General features: G+C 66.0%; 1 protein-coding gene across 1 annotated transcript; it reads left to right on the top strand.

Annotated features, from left to right (window-relative positions):
- Window positions 1–1,181: 1,181 nt before the first annotated feature.
- MAPK8IP1 (mitogen-activated protein kinase 8 interacting protein 1) lies at window positions 1,182–19,341 on the top strand. The gene is made up of 12 exons (XM_057748154.1): window positions 1,182–1,282; window positions 12,211–12,316; window positions 14,177–14,500; window positions 15,803–15,884; window positions 16,187–16,999; window positions 17,134–17,209; window positions 17,741–17,913; window positions 18,149–18,258; window positions 18,361–18,477; window positions 18,573–18,643; window positions 18,777–18,875; window positions 19,202–19,341. Exons 1-12 carry the CDS (start codon window positions 1,182–1,184, stop codon window positions 19,272–19,274), a joined length of 2,145 nt encoding a protein of 714 aa, XP_057604137.1. The 3' UTR covers window positions 19,275–19,341.
- The last annotated feature ends 396 nt before the right edge of the window (window positions 19,342–19,737 follow it).

Below are 19,737 nucleotides of genomic sequence, written 5' to 3'. Positions count from 1 at the left end.
AGAACCATGGCCCAAACCTAGCAGGCGCAGAGGTGCCAGAGGGAGCAGAAAAACCACCAAAAGAATCTCAATAAGACAACCGTGGGGGCAGGAGAGGAAAGGCCCCAAGTCTTAGAATGTGAGAAGCTGGCTATGAGGTGTCTGGGTGCAGAAGAGGGGGTGCTCTTCAGGAAATGCGATTGAGGTGCTAAATGAGGAGAGGGAGAAATCGAGGAAGTCCTGACACGAGGGGAGAGAAGCTGAGAGAAGCCAAGAGGAAGGATCCAATTCACCATGAGAGGTGTTTGGGGCTGATGGGGGGCTTGAGTCAATCTTCCGAGAGGAGGCCCCCTGGGGAGAGTCCTTGGGAGGGAGGGTCCCCTCAAGGTAAGGGGACAGGGTGGGGTGTCCCCAGCCTCCAGTGACAACACGTGTGTATTACATTTCATCCTCACAGCCGCGAGATGGGCCATCATGGTCCCCATTTCACAGATGAGAGAAGTCAGACCCCAGGACTACTGTTACTCATGCACGGCCACACCATTTATTCGCTTGGAGACCCCGGCTGTGACTTCGCACCACCTGACTCCAAATCTGTCTGCTCTAGGAGCCGACTCCCAGCACCCGCTCGCCTTTCTCCGCCTTTCTCCACCACCCTCCTTTCCAGACTGCCTTCTTCGTCTGCAGCGAAGGGGTCCACGAGAGTCCTGGGGATCTGAGTCGCCCCCTCACCCGGGCGCTAGGCCAACCCAGAGGAGCAGCGCCCTCTGCGTGGGCACGGAGGGCTCCGCGGGAGGAGGAGCTGGGCCGAGACGTCGGCGTGGGCTCTAGGGCGGGGCTGCGACTTCAGCACCTTGGAGAGCGCAGAGGGGGCGGGGCCGGGGCGGGGCCGGGGCGGGGCGCAGGGACCCCGGCGGGGAAGGGGCGGGCCGGGGCGCCGGGACCTCGGAGGGAAGGGGCGGGCAGGGGCGGGGCCGGGGCGGGGCGCAGGAACCCCGGAGGGGCACCCGCGGACGCGCGCGGCGGCGCCCGCACCCTCCCGGGAGCGCCGCGCGGTCTGGAGCCGCGCCCTGCCCTGCGCAGGTGCGCCCGCCGCGCGCTCCGCAGCCCGGGCCCCGCGGCGGCCTCTCGCCGCGCCCCCGCCGGCCTCCCCGCCGCCTCCGCGCCGCGCTCCGCCCGCATGGCCAGCGCTGTGCGGGAGAATGGCGGAGCGAGAGAGCGGCGGCCTGGGCGGGGGGGCCGCGTCCCCGCCCGCCGCCTCCCCGCTCCTGGGGCTGCACATCGCGTCGCCGCCCGATTTCAGGTGAGACTCTGCGGCCGCCGCGCCCCGCCCTCGGCCCGGATGCCCCTGCCGGGCTCCCGGACCCCCGCCCCCCGCCGCCGACACGCGCGCCGGGCCCCAGCACGGGGCGGGGGGGGGGGGGGGGCGGCGTGGGGACGGGGTCTCCCCGCGGAGCAGCCCCCGGGCTGCCGCTGAGCCTCGGGTCCGGGCTGCTGGCGCTGCACGGCCGCGGTACGGCCGCCTCCGGGGGACTCGAGGCCGGACCTGCGGGAGGGGCGCCGAGGCCGCCTTCTCCCCGGCTCTGGGGCTGCGGCGAGGTCCCGGAGGAGGCAGGCCACCCGCGGCTCTGCCTGCGCCTAGTCAGAAGGCCTCTGAATAGAGATGGGAGCAGGCTGGGGTCCCCGCGGGCCCCAGTGTCCAGGGGCGACCAGCGGCTTTGCTGCGGGAAGGAGGGAGTCGTGGCCCCTCCCCCAGCCCTGCCTGGCCGGAGGGGCCCAACTCCCGGGCCTGCAGCGGCCAGGACCCTGCGTGGACTGGGGCGAGCACTGACCCGGTCAGGTGGGCGCAGATGCCGCCTCAGCCGCGAGCTGCTGGGCTGGGCGGGGGGAGAGGCGGTCGGGTATGGAGGTTCCAGGAGCAGCCAGGGACACTGGGGGTGGTTCCTGCTGAGGGAGGGACCCAGGACCCTGATCGGAGCTCCTCCTTCACCCCTCTCGCGGCCCCCTACCTGGTGTCAGGCAATTGGGAGGTGGATTTCAGAGAAGGGGCAGTGGGTGTTGTGGGGGGGGATGAATGTCCCTCGCTCCTAATCCTGGCCGGTTGGAGAGGAAGAAGAGGAGGCTGTGGCTGCTCCAGGGCCTCCGGGGAGGAGGCCTAGACATTCCCCATGGTGTCTCCATCTCCTGAGCTGGCACCTTCCCCTCTCCTGGGGCCCCCACCCCAGCCAGGCCCCAGCTGGGCTCTGGCGCCAGCCCCTCTTCTGACCAGGGGCTTGCTGGCTCCCCGGCCCTCAGGTGGGCAGGGACCCCTGGGGATATCTAATGGCATCATCAGGACTAGAAACCTCCCCCAAGGCCCTGAGCTGAGCTGGAAGAGACTGGAGGGAGGGGACCAGATGGAGAAAGCCAAGCCTGAAGGCTCCGGAGGGGGGCTTCGTGGTTAGGGCCCACGTAAGGGGGCTGGGGCCTGAGACTGACTCCACCCGACATGAAACACATGGCCTCCAGGCAAACGCTGCCTTCCTTCCGGGAGGCCCCTCTGCAGTGGGAGAGCATCGGGCTTAGACAGACCTGGGTTCAAATCCTCGCTCCACCACTTTCTGGCTGTGTGGCCTGAGCAGTGTTTTGTCTTTTCTGAGTCCCATCTGTTAGGTGAGCTAATTAATATTGATTCCTTAACGTGCAAGTCGGTGTTCAACAAGTGTCAGCCCTCCACACCAGCGGGCTGATTGATAGCTCATTACTGCCCAAAGCAGGTACCCTGTGTTGGCTCGGCTCACCCTCACAAGCACCCGTTTTGCAGATGAGGAGACTGAGGTTCAGGAGGGCAGGGTGGCTTGCCCGAGGACCCCGGGGGGGTCAGAGCCTGAGGCTGCACGGAAGCCTGGGTCTGCGTGTTCAGCCCGCTCCCTCCAGGCCCTGCCCCTGGCCCAGAGCACGGCTCGGTCTCCCCCGCCTGCTTCCCCACCCCCAGATGACTGTGTTTTCCGTCCTGTCCCCTCCCTGGCTGGCAGGTCATCACGGATGCCTTAGGGCGAGGGGCCGACGAGGCGGGCCAGCCAGTGAGTGTGTCCAGCCCTGGGCCTGGTGGGCGAGGGTGGCAGCACGCCAAGGCCGGGGCGTGGGCCGGGCCTCCAGGACACCGCAGCCTGGCTGTGGAGACGAGGCCCTCGCGCGTGGGAATAACAAGGGCCGTGTCTCCGGCTCCTGCGGGCCCGCCCCGCCCGCTCCAGCAGCCCCCGCTGCCCTTTCCCTGTCCCGCCTCGCGTAGCGCTTAGCCCTCAGCCCGGCTGGTGTAGCCCCTGGTGGGGACTCTCCTGCGGCTCTGGCCGGGGGTTCAGCCCTGGCTCGGTCCTCTTAGCCACGTGCCAGGAGTGGATGCTGGACACGCTCAGCCTCTGTTTCTTTTCTGCGACGCCCGCTTTGGCCCCTGCTCAGGGCGGTCCTAAGACTTGGGTGAGAGGACACATGTCGAGTGTTTCCGGGGCTGTGGAGAGCTGCGGGCACACGGGGCTCTTGTTGTTGTTATCGTGCGTGTCCACCTGCCCGCCCAGCACCACCGTCAGCTTCCAGGAGGCACAGGCGTCAGGGCCTAAATGTCGGTGTGCCCGATGCCCAGCGCAGAGCGGGTGCCCAGCAGTGCCCTGGTGGTTTCTTATTTAGCTCAGGATAGATTGGAGAGCTCAGAGGAGAGCGGCACACGCTGTGGGAGAGTGACGCTGTGCACGCCGCCGCCGCCGCGTGGGAGCCCCGCTCTGCCCAGGCACCCTGCGAGGCGCGTTCTGGTGGGAGCATCTCGCCCTCCCGGCACCGCGTCCGCAGAGCTTCATCGTTATCCCTGCTTTGCACGTGAGGAAGCAGATGAGGAAGCGGAGGCACGGAGAGGTTAGAGAAGTGGCAGAGCTGGGGTGTGAATGCAGCCTGCGTTCGCAGCCGCCTGGGAAAGAGAGGGCCCGGAGGGAGCACCGCGGAGGAGAGCGTGTGCCCGGGACGCACGCTGTGCAGCTGGGGAGATGGCCAGCACCTGTTTGTTGGCAGTTGGTTTAAATAAACACGTCCTTTTTTTTTTTATTTTTTCTGCGTATAGAAGTGCTCCAACCAGTTACTAGGAGTTACCTTTGGCTCTGGGGTGGGGGAGGGACGTTCACGTATTTCACGTGCTTTTGTATTCTTTGACTTCTTATTTTTACCACAAGCATCGGTTACTTCTGTAACTTACAAAATAAGAAAAGAAACTTGGACGTGGAGGTGATCCATGCTCACCTGGAGGAAACTGTGAGAGAACTTAGAGCTGGGTGGTGGGACGTGGGAAGGGGACAGTGGGACGGTCCCCGTGGGAGGCCCGTGGGGCGTGGAGTGAGTGGCTGCCGCGGCTGTGCGGCAGGGGGCGCGGATGAGAGGGACCTCAGAGAGCCGCGCAGCGAGCCCATCCCCCGCCCCCTTTACCTGGGAAGAGACAGAGAGGGCGAGCGGCTTCCCAGGAACGCACAGCACAGTCGGGGCAGCGCTCGGGCAGCACCAGGGCCTCAGGAGGCCTTGGATGGCAGTGACGTTCTTGCCCGCACTCTGCCTGGGGGGCGAGAGATGAGGGCCCTCCTCACTCCCCTCTTCACGCGGTTCTGTGCCCTTGGCTGTTCCTTCCCCGCCATCGCCAGGCTCGCTGACACCCCAGAGGCACAGACCGGGCCTGGCCTGTCGTGCAGGCGGCGGCGTGGTCCGTGTCGTCAGGCAGACAGGCCGTACCGGGCAGGCAGTAGGTGTGCGGGGGACTCGGGTCGGGGGCCCGGAGGAGCCCGGGTCCGGGGAGGGTGCGCTCAGCCCAGGCCGGGTGGGCGCGTGAGTGTCGCCCGAGGGGAGGAGGGGTGGAGAGGGAGGGGGCGGCCCGGGCGGAGGGCTCGAGGCAGGAGCGCGCCGGCAGGGCGGGTGAAGCCCAGTCTGGCACGAGGGCGGAGAGCGGGTGCCCGGGCCCGCGGAGGCCCTGCTGGGACCCTGGCCCGTGCGCCTGCAGGCGGGGGCAGCCAGCAGAGGTCTGGGGAATGACGGCGTCACATGGTATCTCGGCGGCCCGGGAGGGAGTGGACAGGGAGGCTGGGAGACTGGCCGTCCTGTGGGTGACGAGGAGGAACGGGGGAGGAGGTGATTTGGGGGGTAGATTAGCCCACTTCTGAGGGGGCCGCTGTGAGAGGGGAGGAGGGACAGGGGTCTGGGAAGATGCTGGGTCCCGGAGGAAGGGGTGCCCTGGGGGAGATGAGGGGTTTGCCGGGCAGGGTGGTGAGGTCACTTGGAGGCCTGCCGCACCTGAGGGCGGTGGTCACTGGGGGAGCCAACGGGGGGGTCACGTAGGCAGTTGGTTTGGGGTCTGGGCGAGGGCGGGGCTGGGGCCAAAGACCCTGGGCGTCTCCACTTAGCGCGCGATGGCCTGAAGCCTCGGGGAGAACTTCGAACCGGGGGAGAGAGAGTGACGGGCGAGGCGGGGACCGGCACATTTTGGGTTGGGGGCCGGGGACGAAGGGCTCCCCAGGCCCGGGGAGCGCCCCCAGCCGGCTGGGGTGAACCTCCAGCGCAGGGACAGAACGTGCACGCGACTCACACAGCCGGACGTGGCCAAGGCAGAGTTTCAACCCCACGTCTTAGAGGTCAGGGCCTTAAAGTTGGTCTCTGGATTCCTGGGGCCCCAGTGGACCCCACAGGTTGGGCCCCTGGCTCCGTCCCCGCGCCAGGGGCTCTTGCCCTTCCTGGGAGCTGTCTCTGGCCCCTGGCCCTGCTCTCAGATTCATTCAGGAAAAGTCTAGGCGCGTCGACCACGGGCCTCGCCTCCTGCGGCACCGGAGACGCGTGCAGGGCTCCCGCGGAGCGCCCAGGGCCTGGGTCGACCAGCACCGCCTCCAGCAGGCATTTATCTCGTGCCTGCAGTGTACAGGGCCTGGGCTTCACGGTGCAGCGGAGCAAGGCGGGGTCGCAGCCGCCTCAGGGATCCGGGCTCCGGGAGGGGCCGAGCCAGGCCCGGGAGGCGGGTGCTGGGGGCCGCGACCCAGCGCGGACCAGGAGGGGAGACCCCCCAGGTCCTCGCGCATCTCACGGCCGCGCTCACGCCGGTGTTCTTCCCGCGTGGGGGTCATCACGTGGAGCCGTAGGTCACACGGTCTGTCTCCTGCTCTCTGTACTAGCTGCCATTTTCCACGCCAACACAGACTCTTCGGCTCCATCCCGGAGGCCGCGCGGCGCTCCCGCCGCGGAGGGCCCCTCGTGCCAGGCGCGGTGACTTCCCGTTGCTCGCGTTACCAGGACGCACATCCTTGTGTACAGAGGGTTTTCTCTGGGTGGGATTGTCTTCTCAGGATTCTCTCCCGAGTCACCAGAACCCAGGGTTCTGGCTCCACATCAGCACCAAGGTGTCCAAACAGATGAGACGCGTGATAACCCCAAGCCGGGGCTGGCTCGCGGGACGTGCTTCTTGGGTTGGGGTCCGGTTTTCAGTGACGAGGACCCCAGTGTGGACACGGTTGAGGAGAGGTTTCCAGACCAGAGGAGCAAACCCAGCCTGACCCCAGGGTCTGCCCAGAGCCGGCGGGGGGCGGGGGGGATGGGGGGGGGAGGAGCTCTGAGGCTGAGGCTGGGCCTGGCTCGTCCCCGCTGCAGCCAGCGCCACCTTCCCAGAGGCCTCCACGTCCTACCCCAGACGCTAATGCAGCTGGAGGGGGTGCACAGGGAGTTGAGTTGAAAGGGGAACTGACTGCACGATTTCCAAGGGGGAAATCTGGAAAGACCTGGGGACCCAGTGGTTCATTCATTCAACCACGTTCCTGAGGTACCTGTCATATCAGGCACCACACGCTGTTGGTCAGCAGAGACGTGATGCTGCCCGCAGGGACCTCCTGCCTCTCGGGGAGCCCCCCACTGGCTGCAGAGCCCAAGGGTAAAATTACAGGGACCCGGGACACCGGCGACAGGGAGCCAGCCCGGAGCAGGGCTCCTTGGCTTGGTCAGGGAGGTGAGAGAAGGCTGTGCTAAGGGAGCCTGTGGGGCAGGAGCCTAGAGAGTTGGGGTGGGGGGGGGGGTGGAAGGAAGGGGGCAGTGACCCAGGCCAGAAGGGAAGGGAGGGGCCACAGGTGAATTTTGGCCCCTTTCTCTAAGGGTGCAGGGAAGCCGTTAGGATTCCAAGCTGGGGAGGGGTGACAAGACCAGATTTGCATTTCAGATGTTGGTTTTGTTGGCCCGTGGAGAACGCCCTGTATGGAGGCCCAGGGAAGTGGGAACGCTGCTCAGGACAGGGCAGCCCAGGCACCTGTCTGAGAACCCCTGGGCAGCTCTGCTTAGCAGTCAGAGGGCGGCCGAGAGACGGGCTGGACCCTTGGACCACAGATGCCCCTGTCACGAGAGGGGCCTGTGGGACACCGTGGCCAGGACCCAAGGTCACTCAGCTGGCATCCTCACCGCACTCCAGAAGAGCCAGGAACAGGAAGACAAGAATGGCCTCTGGGCAGCCAGATGCCTGGCTTGGATTCGGCCTTGCTCAGCTAAAGCCTCAGCACTTTACCACTTAACTCTCACTTCGCGTGCACTTCGAACTCCACCTACTACTGGGCTGTAACAGCAGACTGGAAAGGGCTGCTGTCCGTGGAACAGGAGCACGGGGCTGTGGGACAGCACACAGCAAGGGGAAGGCCACGCCGCAGACCGCAGGGCACACGAGGCTGGTGTGTTCGTTTAGGGGCGTCGGCTCAGGAGGGGCGCGCTGAGGATGTTCGGAGGGCCACGGGGAGCCGGCTCGGCCAGGGGAAAGGACGTGGGCGCCCGAGTGGGAGGTGATGAGGTTAACGCGGGAGAGGGGCCAGGAGTATAAAGATAGACGCCAAAGGTCAGGGCCGTCTCCAGAGACCAAAGCCGCGACCACAGAGTCACCAAATGGTAATGTGGACGAGACCAGTCTCCCCCGCATGGGCGAGCAGGCCCGAGTGATGGGCGGCGGGCGCCTGCGGAGGGCTGGGGTCTGCAGATCTAGAGGCAGAGGCTGCGACCTGACCTGTGCAGAGACGTGTGATTCAGCTTGAGGTGGTCTCCGGGTGCTCAGAGCTCAGATTTCGTGGGGAAGGTGGATTGGTGGGTCCGGGAGAGAACCTGCCTCCTTCCCTCCCTTCCCCTTCCCTTCCCCCCTCTCTCCCTCCCTCCCTCCCTCCTCTCCTTCCTCTCTTCCTTCTTTCACCACCTCCCTCCTTCTCTCCTCTCCTCCATCTTTTCCTTCCTCCCCACAGTTGCCCTCCTTGAGCTTGGAGGGATCAAAGGCCTGTTTGGCTTTCCCTCCATGAAGGGTCTCTTGGGGCTTCGGCTGAGAGACCCAGAACATCTGGTATCTAGAGAAGCAGGAGGAAAGGGCGGGGATGGGGCAGGGGTGAGGGGTGACTTGTAAGGGGGACTCCATGATCAGTCCAGCCCCTTGATCCTTGGTTGTGACCTCCTAACAGCACCCTGCAGTTCATAAACACTCCACTTGGTTAAATTCACCAGTACCCGGTATGGGGGGCCTCATTTTATATACGGGTATACGGCAGACCTGTGGCATCTTATGTCTGAGCCTTAGTGTTCCTCATCTGTAAAATGGGCGGAATAAAACCCTCTTCCAAGGCTGGAGTCGGGATGAAAGGAGGTGCAGAGCATAAAGAAGGCTCGTGGCCGGGGCACAGCAGCCACTCAGGAGACGAGGCGGCGGCTTCTCGTCAGTGGACAGGGCAGGATTTGAGCTCGGGCCTCCTGCTCTGAGCCTGCTGTGGCAGCCGTCTGCTGTCGTGCCTGGCTGATGGGAAAAAAGTAAGAGTAAGGCGCTCCCGCCGGAGCCAGGGATCAGGTGCAGGCTCTTGGGCCCAGCCCAGGGCTCCTCCCACCGCTGCTCTCAACTAACCCCATTCCTCATCTGTGGAGGCCGATACGGCTGGCCCTGGTCGCCCCCAGACCTGCTGTCCCAGGAAACGGGTGATGCTGAGATCGGGCGTGTGGAGATGAGATGAGAAGCCCCAGCCCAGGTCCGAGCCACACCCTGCAGGTCTGCCCCGAACACTTTGTTTTGAGAGGAGCTAGTGCCGGCTGAGGCTCCTTGACAGACATCTCGCCGCGGGCGTGTACTGAGTGCCTAGTGTGTGCTAGATGACCTCACCAGCTCTGCCCTCCAGACCTCGCTGGGAGGGAGGGGACCTTTATTCATCTGCTGGGTGCAGGGTGGGGGTGGGGTGTGAGAGCCATCTACCTTTGGAGCCTGGGGGCGGGGGGGGGGCCAGGGGAGAGGGTGACTGATGCAGGCCTCCTTCTGTCTGCGCTCCCACCACTGCCTTGCCTCCATGCAGAGGGTGAAGCCAACCACAAGCAAGGAGACCAGCGAGTGCTGCCCAGAGGGCTGTAAGGCCCTGACACAGGGGGCCAGGAGGGCTTCCTGGAGGAACGGGCTTCACGAAGCCTTCTAAGGCAAGCACAGGTTGAGCGCCTGCCCCGTGCTCCGTCCAAGTGCTGGGTCAGACACTGGGGAGGCGAGTGCGAGAGACAGGCAGTCTGCACGCAGCTGCAGATCTTGAACGCGGGGGCCAAGGAGTCGGCCGCTAGCAGGGAATCGTGAAGGGTTTTGAGTGGAGTGGTGGAAGGGTGGTGTTTCGGACAGCTCTGCCTGATCGTGGCGGGTGGGATGGAGCAGGGCAGGCATGGGGAGACTGAGGCAGGCAGGCCAGTGTGGCAGAGACCTGGGACTGCAGAGGCAGGAGCCAGACCAGGCTGGGCAGTGAGGACAAGGAGATGCAGATGTGTGCAGAGGTCACGGGCAGCGCAGGGGGTGTCTGAGGGCACCTCTGGGTTAGACACCCGGGGGTCCGGCAGCTGCCCGGTGCAGGCTGGGTACCCGGAGTGCTTCCTCGGTGACTGGCCAGGCCGCCAGTGTGTATTACCCATCTGCTTGGCGCCCACCACTGGGTTCTCATCCCAGGGCCAGAGACGCCACCATGCGCCAGACTGAGCAGGGCTGCTCTGGCTTCTGGGCTGGGCTGTCCTCCCCAGCCTACCCCCACTTCCACACCCCAGCCTCCCTCCGTCCGGGGAACCTGCCACCCTTGGGCTGCAGGTCAGGAGAGGCCCTGAAGAGCACACTGTCCATCCAGCTTCCTCCCCCAGTCAGAATCCCTCCCTGCTGTTCCTCCAGGGACCTTCCAGCTTCTGCTTATGCCACCCCGCAGTGCCAGGAGGCTCATTTGCTCCCAGGCTGCCTTTCCTGCCCTGCTCCAAGAGATCCGCACGTGATCTGAACTTAGCCTTGGCCGTGGAGCCTCCCGTGTCTGTAGGCACTTCCTGGGTGGGTGCCGGAGGATGGAGCCCAGGGGAGGGGGCAGAGTTCTATCCGCACCCAGGCAGGCAATGGCGGCAGCCCAGTCCGACCCCAGGCAGCACTGTCTGAAGGCTGCCTGGACCCACGGAAACCTCCCTGATGAGGTGCGGGGGCTGAGCCAACAGCTGTGTGGAGGGGGCATCCATTTGTGAAGAATCTTGGAAGCCCCTCCATCTCGCTTCCAGGAGCCCTAATTGTGGTGCTGGCCCTTTAAAGCAGAGCAGAGACTGGCTTTTGGGGGGAAACATCCCAGGTTTCTGCCATCTGCTTACAAGCCTGGGCCAGGGAGGGGGGCCACCCCAGCCCCCGACAGGGGCATTGGAAGGGCAGGTGGAGCCGTGGCATCGATCGCAGTAACCTGAGCCCGCGGGGGATGCGGACAGCGGCGCAGAGGGCCAGGGAGGAAGCTGCCTGCAGCTGAGGGCTGGCTGGGACACGCTGGGGCCGGGGCCTGGCCGGCAGCCGCTGCCTCTTCTCCCGGCCCATCTATTTTTAATGAGCTCGCCAGGCTTCTGCAGCAGGCTGGACGCAGAGAGGCAGGCCCAGGCGGTGGAGGCCCGAGGCCCCAGCCCTGCCCCAAGCCCTGGCCCCCCCGTCCTTCTGGGCATGAGAGGGCGGCCCTGGGGCCCCGCAGCCCCCCAGCCGGGCAGGGCTCTCCATGCAGCTGGTGCTGAAGATGGATTCGAGCCCAGACAATGACAGCTGGTTGGAGGACCAGTGGGAGCGCTGGTAGGGGTTTGGGGACTGGTGTGGGGGAGGGGGGACGTTCTGCGGCAGCTCCTTTGAGCTCCGGGTCTCTGTTTGGTCTGGTTGAGGCCAGAGGCAGTGCATGTGGCATCCTAGGATCCCCCGGGGCTGAGCCCACCACTTCTCCTGGGTGACCTTGGACTACTGAGTCTCCATTCCCTAAGCCTCAATCTCCTGGTCTTATTGAAGAAAAGACTCAGAATTCTCCCCAACTTCCTTGACAGAATTATCCCAATGTCCCGCCCACACCAAACCAGGCAGGGTACCTGGGGCTGGGGCTGAGCAGGTAAGGGGACCAGCAGGCACTGCAGGGGCTGACACAGCACCGCACTTTGAAGTAGGGGGCGCGGGGCCGGCCTCAGGGGAGAGGGTTCTAGTACAGGTGGTTTGAGTTCCCGTGCTGAGGTGCTTTGACCTGCGTCCTGTGCTCAGGACACCTCCAGCGGTCCCTGACCCCAGCTGGGCAGCCTCCTGTTCAGGGCCCACGTGCAGGGGAAGAGGATTTGGTGTTTGCATTGATGAGACCAAGAACACAGGATGAGGGCATGGTACCTCCTAGAACAGGCTGAAGCTAGACTGACACCAGATTCCCCTTCACTTGCTCCCGGGGCTTACAAGGCATGGGACTTCCTGGGCCGGGGCAGAGCCTCTGCCAGCACCTTGGGCTTTGTCACTGCAGTGCACGGGGAGCCCCCACGCCAGGCATCCCTTGGAGTCTCTTCTCGACTCTGCCCCCTCCGTGGGTGAACTGGCCTTGGCATCTGCCTTGACCCTGGGAGCCACTTCTCTGGCAGAGCCCAGGCTCTGACCAGCTGGGCCTTCTAGGCATGGCCTCCTGATTGGCAGCCGGGTGGACAACTCCCCGCCGGGAAGAGCTGGGGTGACCTGGAACCTCCCCTTCCACTGCGACCCCAGGAGGCCTGCCTTTTGACACAAACCCAAAACGCCTCCCCACCTGCTCAGGACCCCTGGAACTGGTGCCAGTGGACCCCAGGTCCCGTCCTCTGGGAGCTGCGATCTGCTTTCGAGGGGCTACCTTTGGAAGAAGTACTAGGCAGACATCAGGGGGCCTCGGCCCACCGGCGGCAGTGCCCTGAGCCGTGACTCTGGCTTCTTGTTCCCACCAGGCTCACCCATGACATCAGCCTGGAGGAGTTCGAGGATGAAGACCTCTCTGAGATCACCGACGAGTGTGGTATCAGCCTGCAGTGCAGAGACACCCTGTCCTTACGGGTAAGAGTGCGCTCTCAGGAGCCCTTGAGTGGGGTGGCAGGATGGGTAGGGACAGGAATGAGGGTATCCCCATATTTAGGGGGGCTTTCAGGGTCTGTGTGGCACCTTCATTAAATGAAATAACATGCAGGAAACACCCAGTACAATGCTTGGCACATCTTGAGTGCTCGGATTTTTAATTAATTATTTATTTATTTTGCCAGGGGCTGAGGTAGGAGGCAGCTCCTTCATCTGCCCACAAGAGGGGAGAGAGCAGGACGTGTTGAGTCCTAGGACAGTAGCAATTAGGGCCAGAATTAAGGACTACCCTAAATCTGTTCCAAAGCTGCCTTGGCAGAGGGCCGGAGGCAGAGCAGGGTGGAGGATGGTGGAATCTGCAGGGCTTTGGGGCAGAAAAAAGAGCCAAGGCACTCCCCTGGCTACCATTGCACCAGACACACCACACAGCCTCGCAGACCCTCCCTGGCCCACCACCCTAAAGGTCCCTCTAGAAGGTCAATCCAGCACTGCTGCTGCTTTGGGACCCATGGCTTTGTCCTAGGACAGATGGCTCCCTTGACTCCAAAGTTCTGAGTCCTGCCAGGAGGCCCCCAGCATCTGGGGAGACTGGATCACATAGGGATCCCGCTGTGTCTTCTCAGAGCACGAGGAGGGGCTGCTAGCCGGGAGGTGGAAGGCAAACGGGGAGCTAGGTTTCAGAGCCCAGAGCTGCTCTCAGCCCCCCGGAGGGGGGGTGGTCGAAGTAGGCATGGAGTTGGGAGAAGGGTTAGTGAAGGAGCGCTGCTGTGAGAGCTGCGATGGGGTGCCTCTGTGTTGACCTCCTTTTGCCCCCAGAGATTCTGTAAGCTCTTCCAGGCAAGAGGAAACCAAGTGGTGGGGCTAAACTTCCAGGACCCTGTTCCCCGACCCCCCAGGAGGGGGTGGAGGCAGAGGCCACTGCTTCTCCACTGACACAGCTCCTCTGCGGTCGTACCCCTGTTCTGGACTCCCACACCATCCTCTCCCTAGACTTGCACAAGCAGAGCCTTGGAGAGGGTCGTCCTTGCAACCAGCAGGACCCTGAGGCAGTACTAGTTTGGGGTGCACCCTGTGGGGCCTTAGACACGCTCCAGGGGGCTGTCAAGTGCTCTTGCCAGTGAGTCGTCACCCCTCTGGGAAGCTGGGAGGCAGTGAGCTGGTTGGTGAGGGAATTGGAGAGTCAGAGGATCTGTCCAAGGTGCCAGGGAATTAATGGGAGGGCTGGAACTAGAACGGGGCTCTGCGCTGTCAAAGCTAGGCTGGCCTGAGAGGAAACCTCGGGTTGGAGGAGGGTGGGGATGCCACTGCCCCGTCCAGGTGCCCGCCCCTTGCTCCTCCCCCTCGGCATCCTTCCTCCAGCCGCGCTCAGGTCCTCCTGTTCGCACTGCGGCCCTCCTGGCTGAGACTGTTTCCTCAGTGTTCCCCACTGCTCCCTTCAAATACGAACCCCGTCCGCATCCCTTGTGGGGCCCGAACTCCGTGGCGACCCTGCGTCCCCATGGCAACAGCGGTGACCTCACTCTGGGCTCGGCTTACTCCTCGGGGGAGGTGGCTGGCCGTTGCCAAGGGAACGGGAGGGCGCAAAGAGCCGGAAGTGGGGGGCCGAGGGGAGGGGAGAGGTGTGGCCCGCGAAGGGCGCCGCCTGCCGCGGGGAGGAGGCGGCCTCGCGCGTCCTGGAGGGGCGGGGGCACGGCCCTCTCGCGGCTCCCGCTCTCCCCCTCCGCGCGGCCGCGGGATGGACTCGTCCGCGCGGGGGGCGGGGCGCGACGGCCTTGGCCCCGCCCCGGAGGCCCCGCCCCCGACGGCCCCGCCCCCTGACGGCCCCGCGTCCGCGCCGCGCAGCCGCCACGCGTCGGGCTGCTGTCCGGGGGCGGCGGCGGCGGCGGCGGCAGCGGCGGGGGGAGCCGGCTGCAGGCCGAGATGCTGCAGATGGACCTGATCGACGCGGCGGGGGACACTCCCGGCGCCGAGGACGACGAGGAGGACGACGAGCGGGAGCGTGCGGCGCGGCGGCCGGGAGCGGGTCCGCCGGAGGGGGAGCCCCGCCAGGAGACGGCGCCCCGCGGCCAGGGCCAGGGCCAGGGCCAGGGCCCGGGCGGCGGGGACACGTACCGGCCCAAGCGGCCCACCACGCTCAACCTCTTCCCGCAGGTGCCGCGGTCTCAGGTGGGCGCCGGGCCGGGGGCCGGGGCCGAGCGGCTGCGGGAGGGCCGCGCGTCCGTCGCTTCCCGAGGGGGAGGCCCCCGGGGAGGTGGCCGCCGAGGGCGGGTGCAGCCTGCCTCGAGCGAGGGGCTGCGTGCGGCTGCCTGGCTTTGGGCCTCGAGGGGAGGGGTTGGAGCGCCGCGGCGGCCCAGAGGGCAGTGGAAGGATCCGGGGGAAGCAAGAGAGCAGGGCTTGGGCGGGGTGCGGGAGAAAAGGGCACGTGAAGGGTCGGGCAGTGGGACGGCCGTGGGAAACTGTGACGAGCTGGCGACGGGGAGCAGCGGCCGGCTCAGCTGTGGGCAGCTGGGGATGCCCGGGAGGCAGGGAAGAGACAGGGGAGGCGGAGCTGCTCGGCTGAGCTGGGGGCCTGGGGCCCCTGGGCTGGGTGGCTGCATGCCAAGGAGGGTTGAATGGGGGCGGAGGGCCGGCTGTGGCCCATTGTCTTCCGGGCCCAGCCTGGAGAGGTGCAGAGGAGCAGCCCAGGGAGGGGGGCTGTTGGTGGAGGGCGCAGGGGCTGCAGGGGAGGATTGGTCCCTTTCCCGGGATCCTCTCGGGTGGGTTTTGGCAGCCAGACTCATGAATGTGAGAGCCTGTGAGGTGTTCTTGGGGGAGGGGGCTAAGTTGTGTGTAGGGAGCTTTGTGTGTAGGCTGTGGAGCGGGGTCCCAGGGGGCTGAGAATGGGGGGTGGGTGGCCCGGAGGTCCAGGAAGACGGGCCTCTGCCAACTACAGCTGTCAGTCTCCTGTCATGAGCTCCTGGGGGGGGGGGACCATGTTCTGGACTCGCATTTGTGTGATTCATCCCAGTGGCCCAGGCCAGCTGCTGGGGAGACCCTTCCCCCTGCCTTGCTCAGGCTCTCCTGGCATGTCCTGCCCCTTCCCTGGGCCATAGCTTCCTGAGCTCCAGAGGAGTTGGGCTGAAGATGGGCCCCTTCCCTGTAAACCCTCCGTGTCTGAGAGTGGGGGTCTGGCTCTGTCCCCAGATGGCTTCTACTTCTCCCGCCCCCACTCACCACCACTCACGTTGGCCAGAGAGCATCTCCCTGAGGGTTGGCCAGCCTCCCTGGCCTGGCTGAGAGGGCTCTGCCTTGCCACCTCTCCTGCCTGCTCCAGAGGGTTGGGGGTGAGGCCCTTGGCACGCAGGAGGGGCGGGGGGAGCAGCAAATGGCCTAGGGATGGCCAGATGGGGGCGGGGGCAGGGCCAGGGCCTCCCGGTGCCGGGCACTGTCGAGCGCTTCTGTCACAAGGGCCTTTTGTTCTCTGCACAGGACACACTGAATAATAATTCTCTGGGCAAGAAGCACAGTTGGCAGGATCGGGTTTCGAGATCATCCTCACCGCTGAAGACAGGTGAGTCGGGACGCTCTCCTTTACCTGGTCCTCCACGTGCCCTCACGTCCGCGGTAGAGAGCCAGCCCAGCAGTCTCTCGTCTGCTGGGTAGAGGTGAGCTGCCTGTCCCACAGGCCTGAGCAGGTCCAGCCGGGGTCGCCTGTGGCCGGAGTGAGAGGCCTGGCCCCGGAGCCTGCCATCGGCCTCCTGCCCCGGGGGCTCTGTCCTGGGGTCTGTGTGCACGTGCGGAGCGGAGGGAGCAGGCAGCCTGGGAGTCGGGGGCCAGGGCACCTGCCTGCAGCGCCGCCTGCCTGCCCTCCAGGGGAGCCGACGCCTCCACACGAGCACCTCTGCCTGAGCGAGGAGCTGCCGCCCCCGAACGGCCCGGCCCCCACCAAGGATCGCGGCACCTCCACCGACAGCCCTTGCCGCCGAAGTGCTGCCACCCAGATGGCGCCTCCCAGCGGCCCCGCCGCTGCCCCACCCGGTGGCCGGGGCCACGCGCATCGAGACCGCATCCACTACCAGGCGGACGTGCGGCTGGAGGCCACCGAGGAGATTTACCTGACGCCCGTGCAGAGGCCCCCAGACCCTGCGGAGCCCTCCGCTGCCTTCCCGCCGCCCGCAGAGAGCCGGATGTCGGTCAGCTCCGACCCAGACCCCGCCGCCTACCCCGCCACCGCAGGGCGCCCGCACCCCTCCATCAGCGAGGAGGACGAGGGCTTCGACGGCCTGTCGTCCCCGGAGCGGGCCGAGCCGCCGGGTGGGGGGTGGCGGGGGAGCCTGGGCGAGCCCCCGCCTCCCCCACGCGCCTCGCTGAGCTCGGACACCAGCGCCCTGTCCTACGACTCGGTCAAGTACACGCTGGTGGTGGACGAGCACGCGCAGCTGGAGCTGGTGAGCCTGCGGCCGTGCTTCGGCGCCTACAGCGACGAGAGCGACTCGGCCACGGTCTACGACAACTGCGCCTCTGCCTCCTCCCCCTACGAGTCGGCCATCGGGGAGGAGTACGAGGAGGCCGCCCGGCCTCGGCCCCCCGCCTGCCTCTCCGAGGACTCCACGCCTGACGAACCCGACGTCCACTTCTCCAAGAAGTTCCTCAACGTCTTCATGAGCGGCCGCTCCCGCTCCTCCAGTGAGTCGCCGCAGGGAGCTGGGGGGGCCTGGGCGAGGGTGTCCCCGGGAGGGGGCCCAGGTCCATCCTGTTCAGGGCGTTAGGACGGAGGCAGAGCCGGACCGTCCTCTCCCAGCCCGTCCCTTCGCCTACAGGCGCAGAGTCCTTCGGGCTCTTCTCCTGTGTCATCAACGGGGAGGAGCAGGAGCAGACCCACAGGGCCACGTTCAGGTGAGAGCCCGGGCTGGGCGGGCCAGGCAGCCGCGGGGGCCAGCCCCCACGGCGCCTGGACCCAGACCTCCCCATTCAGCCCCGGGCGGACAGGGTCCCCCGTCTAGGAACTCAGCGTGCAGGGACAGAGCGGACGGTTTCGGAGCAGCGTGCTGTGCTGCCGGAGCCCAGGACTGAGCACCTGGTCTGGCCGGGGCAGGGGCCCGGAGGGGGCCCAGCAGACGCCTGACCACACACAAAACCCACCCCCCTCACCCTCCTCCGTGTGGAAAAACTCGCTTCCCGTGACCTCTCACAGTCCATCAGCGGCCCTGGTCACTCGCTCCCTTGGCTGGGCGTCCCTCGATGACATATGCGTGTCTGGTTGACCTTGGTCTCCCCCCGGGAGTGACAGGCACACAGGACACTGTGCAAGTGTTTATGCAACCAGCGGTGTGGCTGCAGCTCCCCGATCCCAGAGTAGGGTGGGGGTAGAGGGCTGGCTGGAGGGGCCCGGGTGGTGAATTCCTCACGGGCCCCTGCTGGGGACAGGTTTGTGCCTCGACATGAGGACGAACTGGAGCTGGAGGTGGACGACCCCCTGCTGGTGGGGCTGCAGGCGGAGGACTACTGGTATGAGGCCTACAACATGCGCACGGGTGCGCGCGGCATCTTTCCTGCCTACTACGCCATCGAGGTCACCAAGGAGCCGGAACACATGGCAGGTAGCGTTCCTCCCCCAGCCCTGGTGCCCCTGGGCCCCACGTCTGCCCTGCCCCCACCTGCTACCGGGCAGACCTGTGCTCCAGGGGTCAACCAGCCAGGGCGGGGCCGGCAGCGGCGCCCGCCGTCAGGTCCGCTTCACAGCGGAGAGAAGGGAGGCCCGGCCGGGTCGGGACCGCCCCGGGGGGCGTGGCCCCTGCTGGGTCTGCCGCCCCTCCCTCCACGCTTGCTTTGCAGCCCTGGCCAAAAACAGCGACTGGGTGGACCGTTTCCGGGTGAAGTTCCTGGGCTCAGTCCAGGTTCCCTATCACAAGGGCAACGACGTCCTCTGTGCCGCTATGCAAAAGGTACCTGGTCCGCTGGGGAGGCTGCCCACGCCCAGCCCGGTCCCCATCCTCGCCTGGGGCGGGGGGCGCCCAGCGCCTGACCGCGCCGCCCCTCCCCCACAGATCGCCACCACCCGCAGGCTGACCGTGCACTTTAACCCGCCCTCCAGCTGCGTCCTAGAGATCAGCGTGCGGGGGGTGAAGATAGGCGTCAAGGCTGCCGACTCCCAGGAGCCCAAGGTGACTGCGCTGGCCTGGCGCCAGCTCCCCCACCACACCTCCGCGCGGTGCCCCTGCGGGCCGATGGCCACCCTCTTCTCTCCTCTCTCCTGCAGGGGAATAAATGTAGCCACTTTTTCCAGTTAAAAAACATCTCGTTCTGCGGATACCATCCAAAGAACAACAAGTAAGAACAAGCCGGGAGAGAGGTCGAGGCGCGGGTGGTGGTCCAGGGCCGTGACCGTCGGGTGTGGGTCGACACGTGTGCCTGCGGGGTCCGAGCCCCCGTCCTGCCCAGACAGACTGCTGTCCTCCCACAGGTACTTTGGGTTCATCACCAAGCACCCTGCCGACCACCGGTTTGCCTGCCACGTCTTTGTGTCTGAAGAATCCACCAAAGCCCTGGCGGAATCCGTGGGGTGTGTGCGCGTCCCGCCAGCCCTGGCCCCAGGCTCGGCTCGCAGCGTCCCTCAATCCTCCCCGCGGCGCCGCGCACCACCGCCGGGTCCCAGGGCCACGGCCTGGAGAGAGGGCTCGGTGATCTTAAGGTCCAAACCTCTTAGCTGCTGGGCCCTTTCTTCAGTTGAAATCTTACTCAGGAAACGCCACGTATAGAGAACAGAGCCGAGCAGCCTCGGCCGGGGGACGCGGAGCCCCGTCGGGGGGCCCTGAGGCTCCAGTGTGAGAACCCTGGGTGGAGGTGCTGTTTCTCCCAGTCATTGCTGTGTGTCTGCCTGCCTCCTAGGAGAGCGTTCCAGCAGTTCTACAAGCAGTTTGTGGAGTACACCTGCCCCACAGAAGATATCTACCTGGAGTAGCAGTGCGGCCCCGCCCTCTGCACGCCCGGGCCCACGCGCCCGCGCACGCGCGCCAGGAGGGCTGGCTGCTGACGGACACGGCCCTGCTTGAGGAGGGGCACCTGCCCCCACCAGAGGACGGAGCCGTGGGCAGCTGCTGGCCGAGGCTGGGGGAGGGTGGGGTCACGGGGAGAGGCAGATGCAGTCCACTGTAATATATGGGATTGGATTCATCTGCGGAGAACGGAGCGGGCTGCCCGGGGATGGGGAGGGAGTGGGGCTGGGGGTGGGTATGAGGCCTCCGGCCAGGAAGGGCACCCATCCTAGGAGCAGAGGGTTCTGTCCCATCCAGGGCCTCCCTCACTTCCCCTACCACAACCTCTGGGCCTCTGGCCACTGGCTCCTGCCCCCAACCCCCAACCCCAGCCGAAGGGCCCTGTGCTCGGGCTGAGTCCAGCCACCTCCCGAGGACTCTGTGTAAGGA

The sequence above is a fragment of the Hippopotamus amphibius genome, chromosome 9, assembly GCF_030028045.1.
Source record: "Hippopotamus amphibius kiboko isolate mHipAmp2 chromosome 9, mHipAmp2.hap2, whole genome shotgun sequence".
NCBI classification, from domain to species: Eukaryota; Metazoa; Chordata; class Mammalia; order Artiodactyla; family Hippopotamidae; genus Hippopotamus; species Hippopotamus amphibius.
Note: the sequence above shows the minus strand (reverse complement) of the source record. Positions and strands in the feature narration are given on the sequence as shown.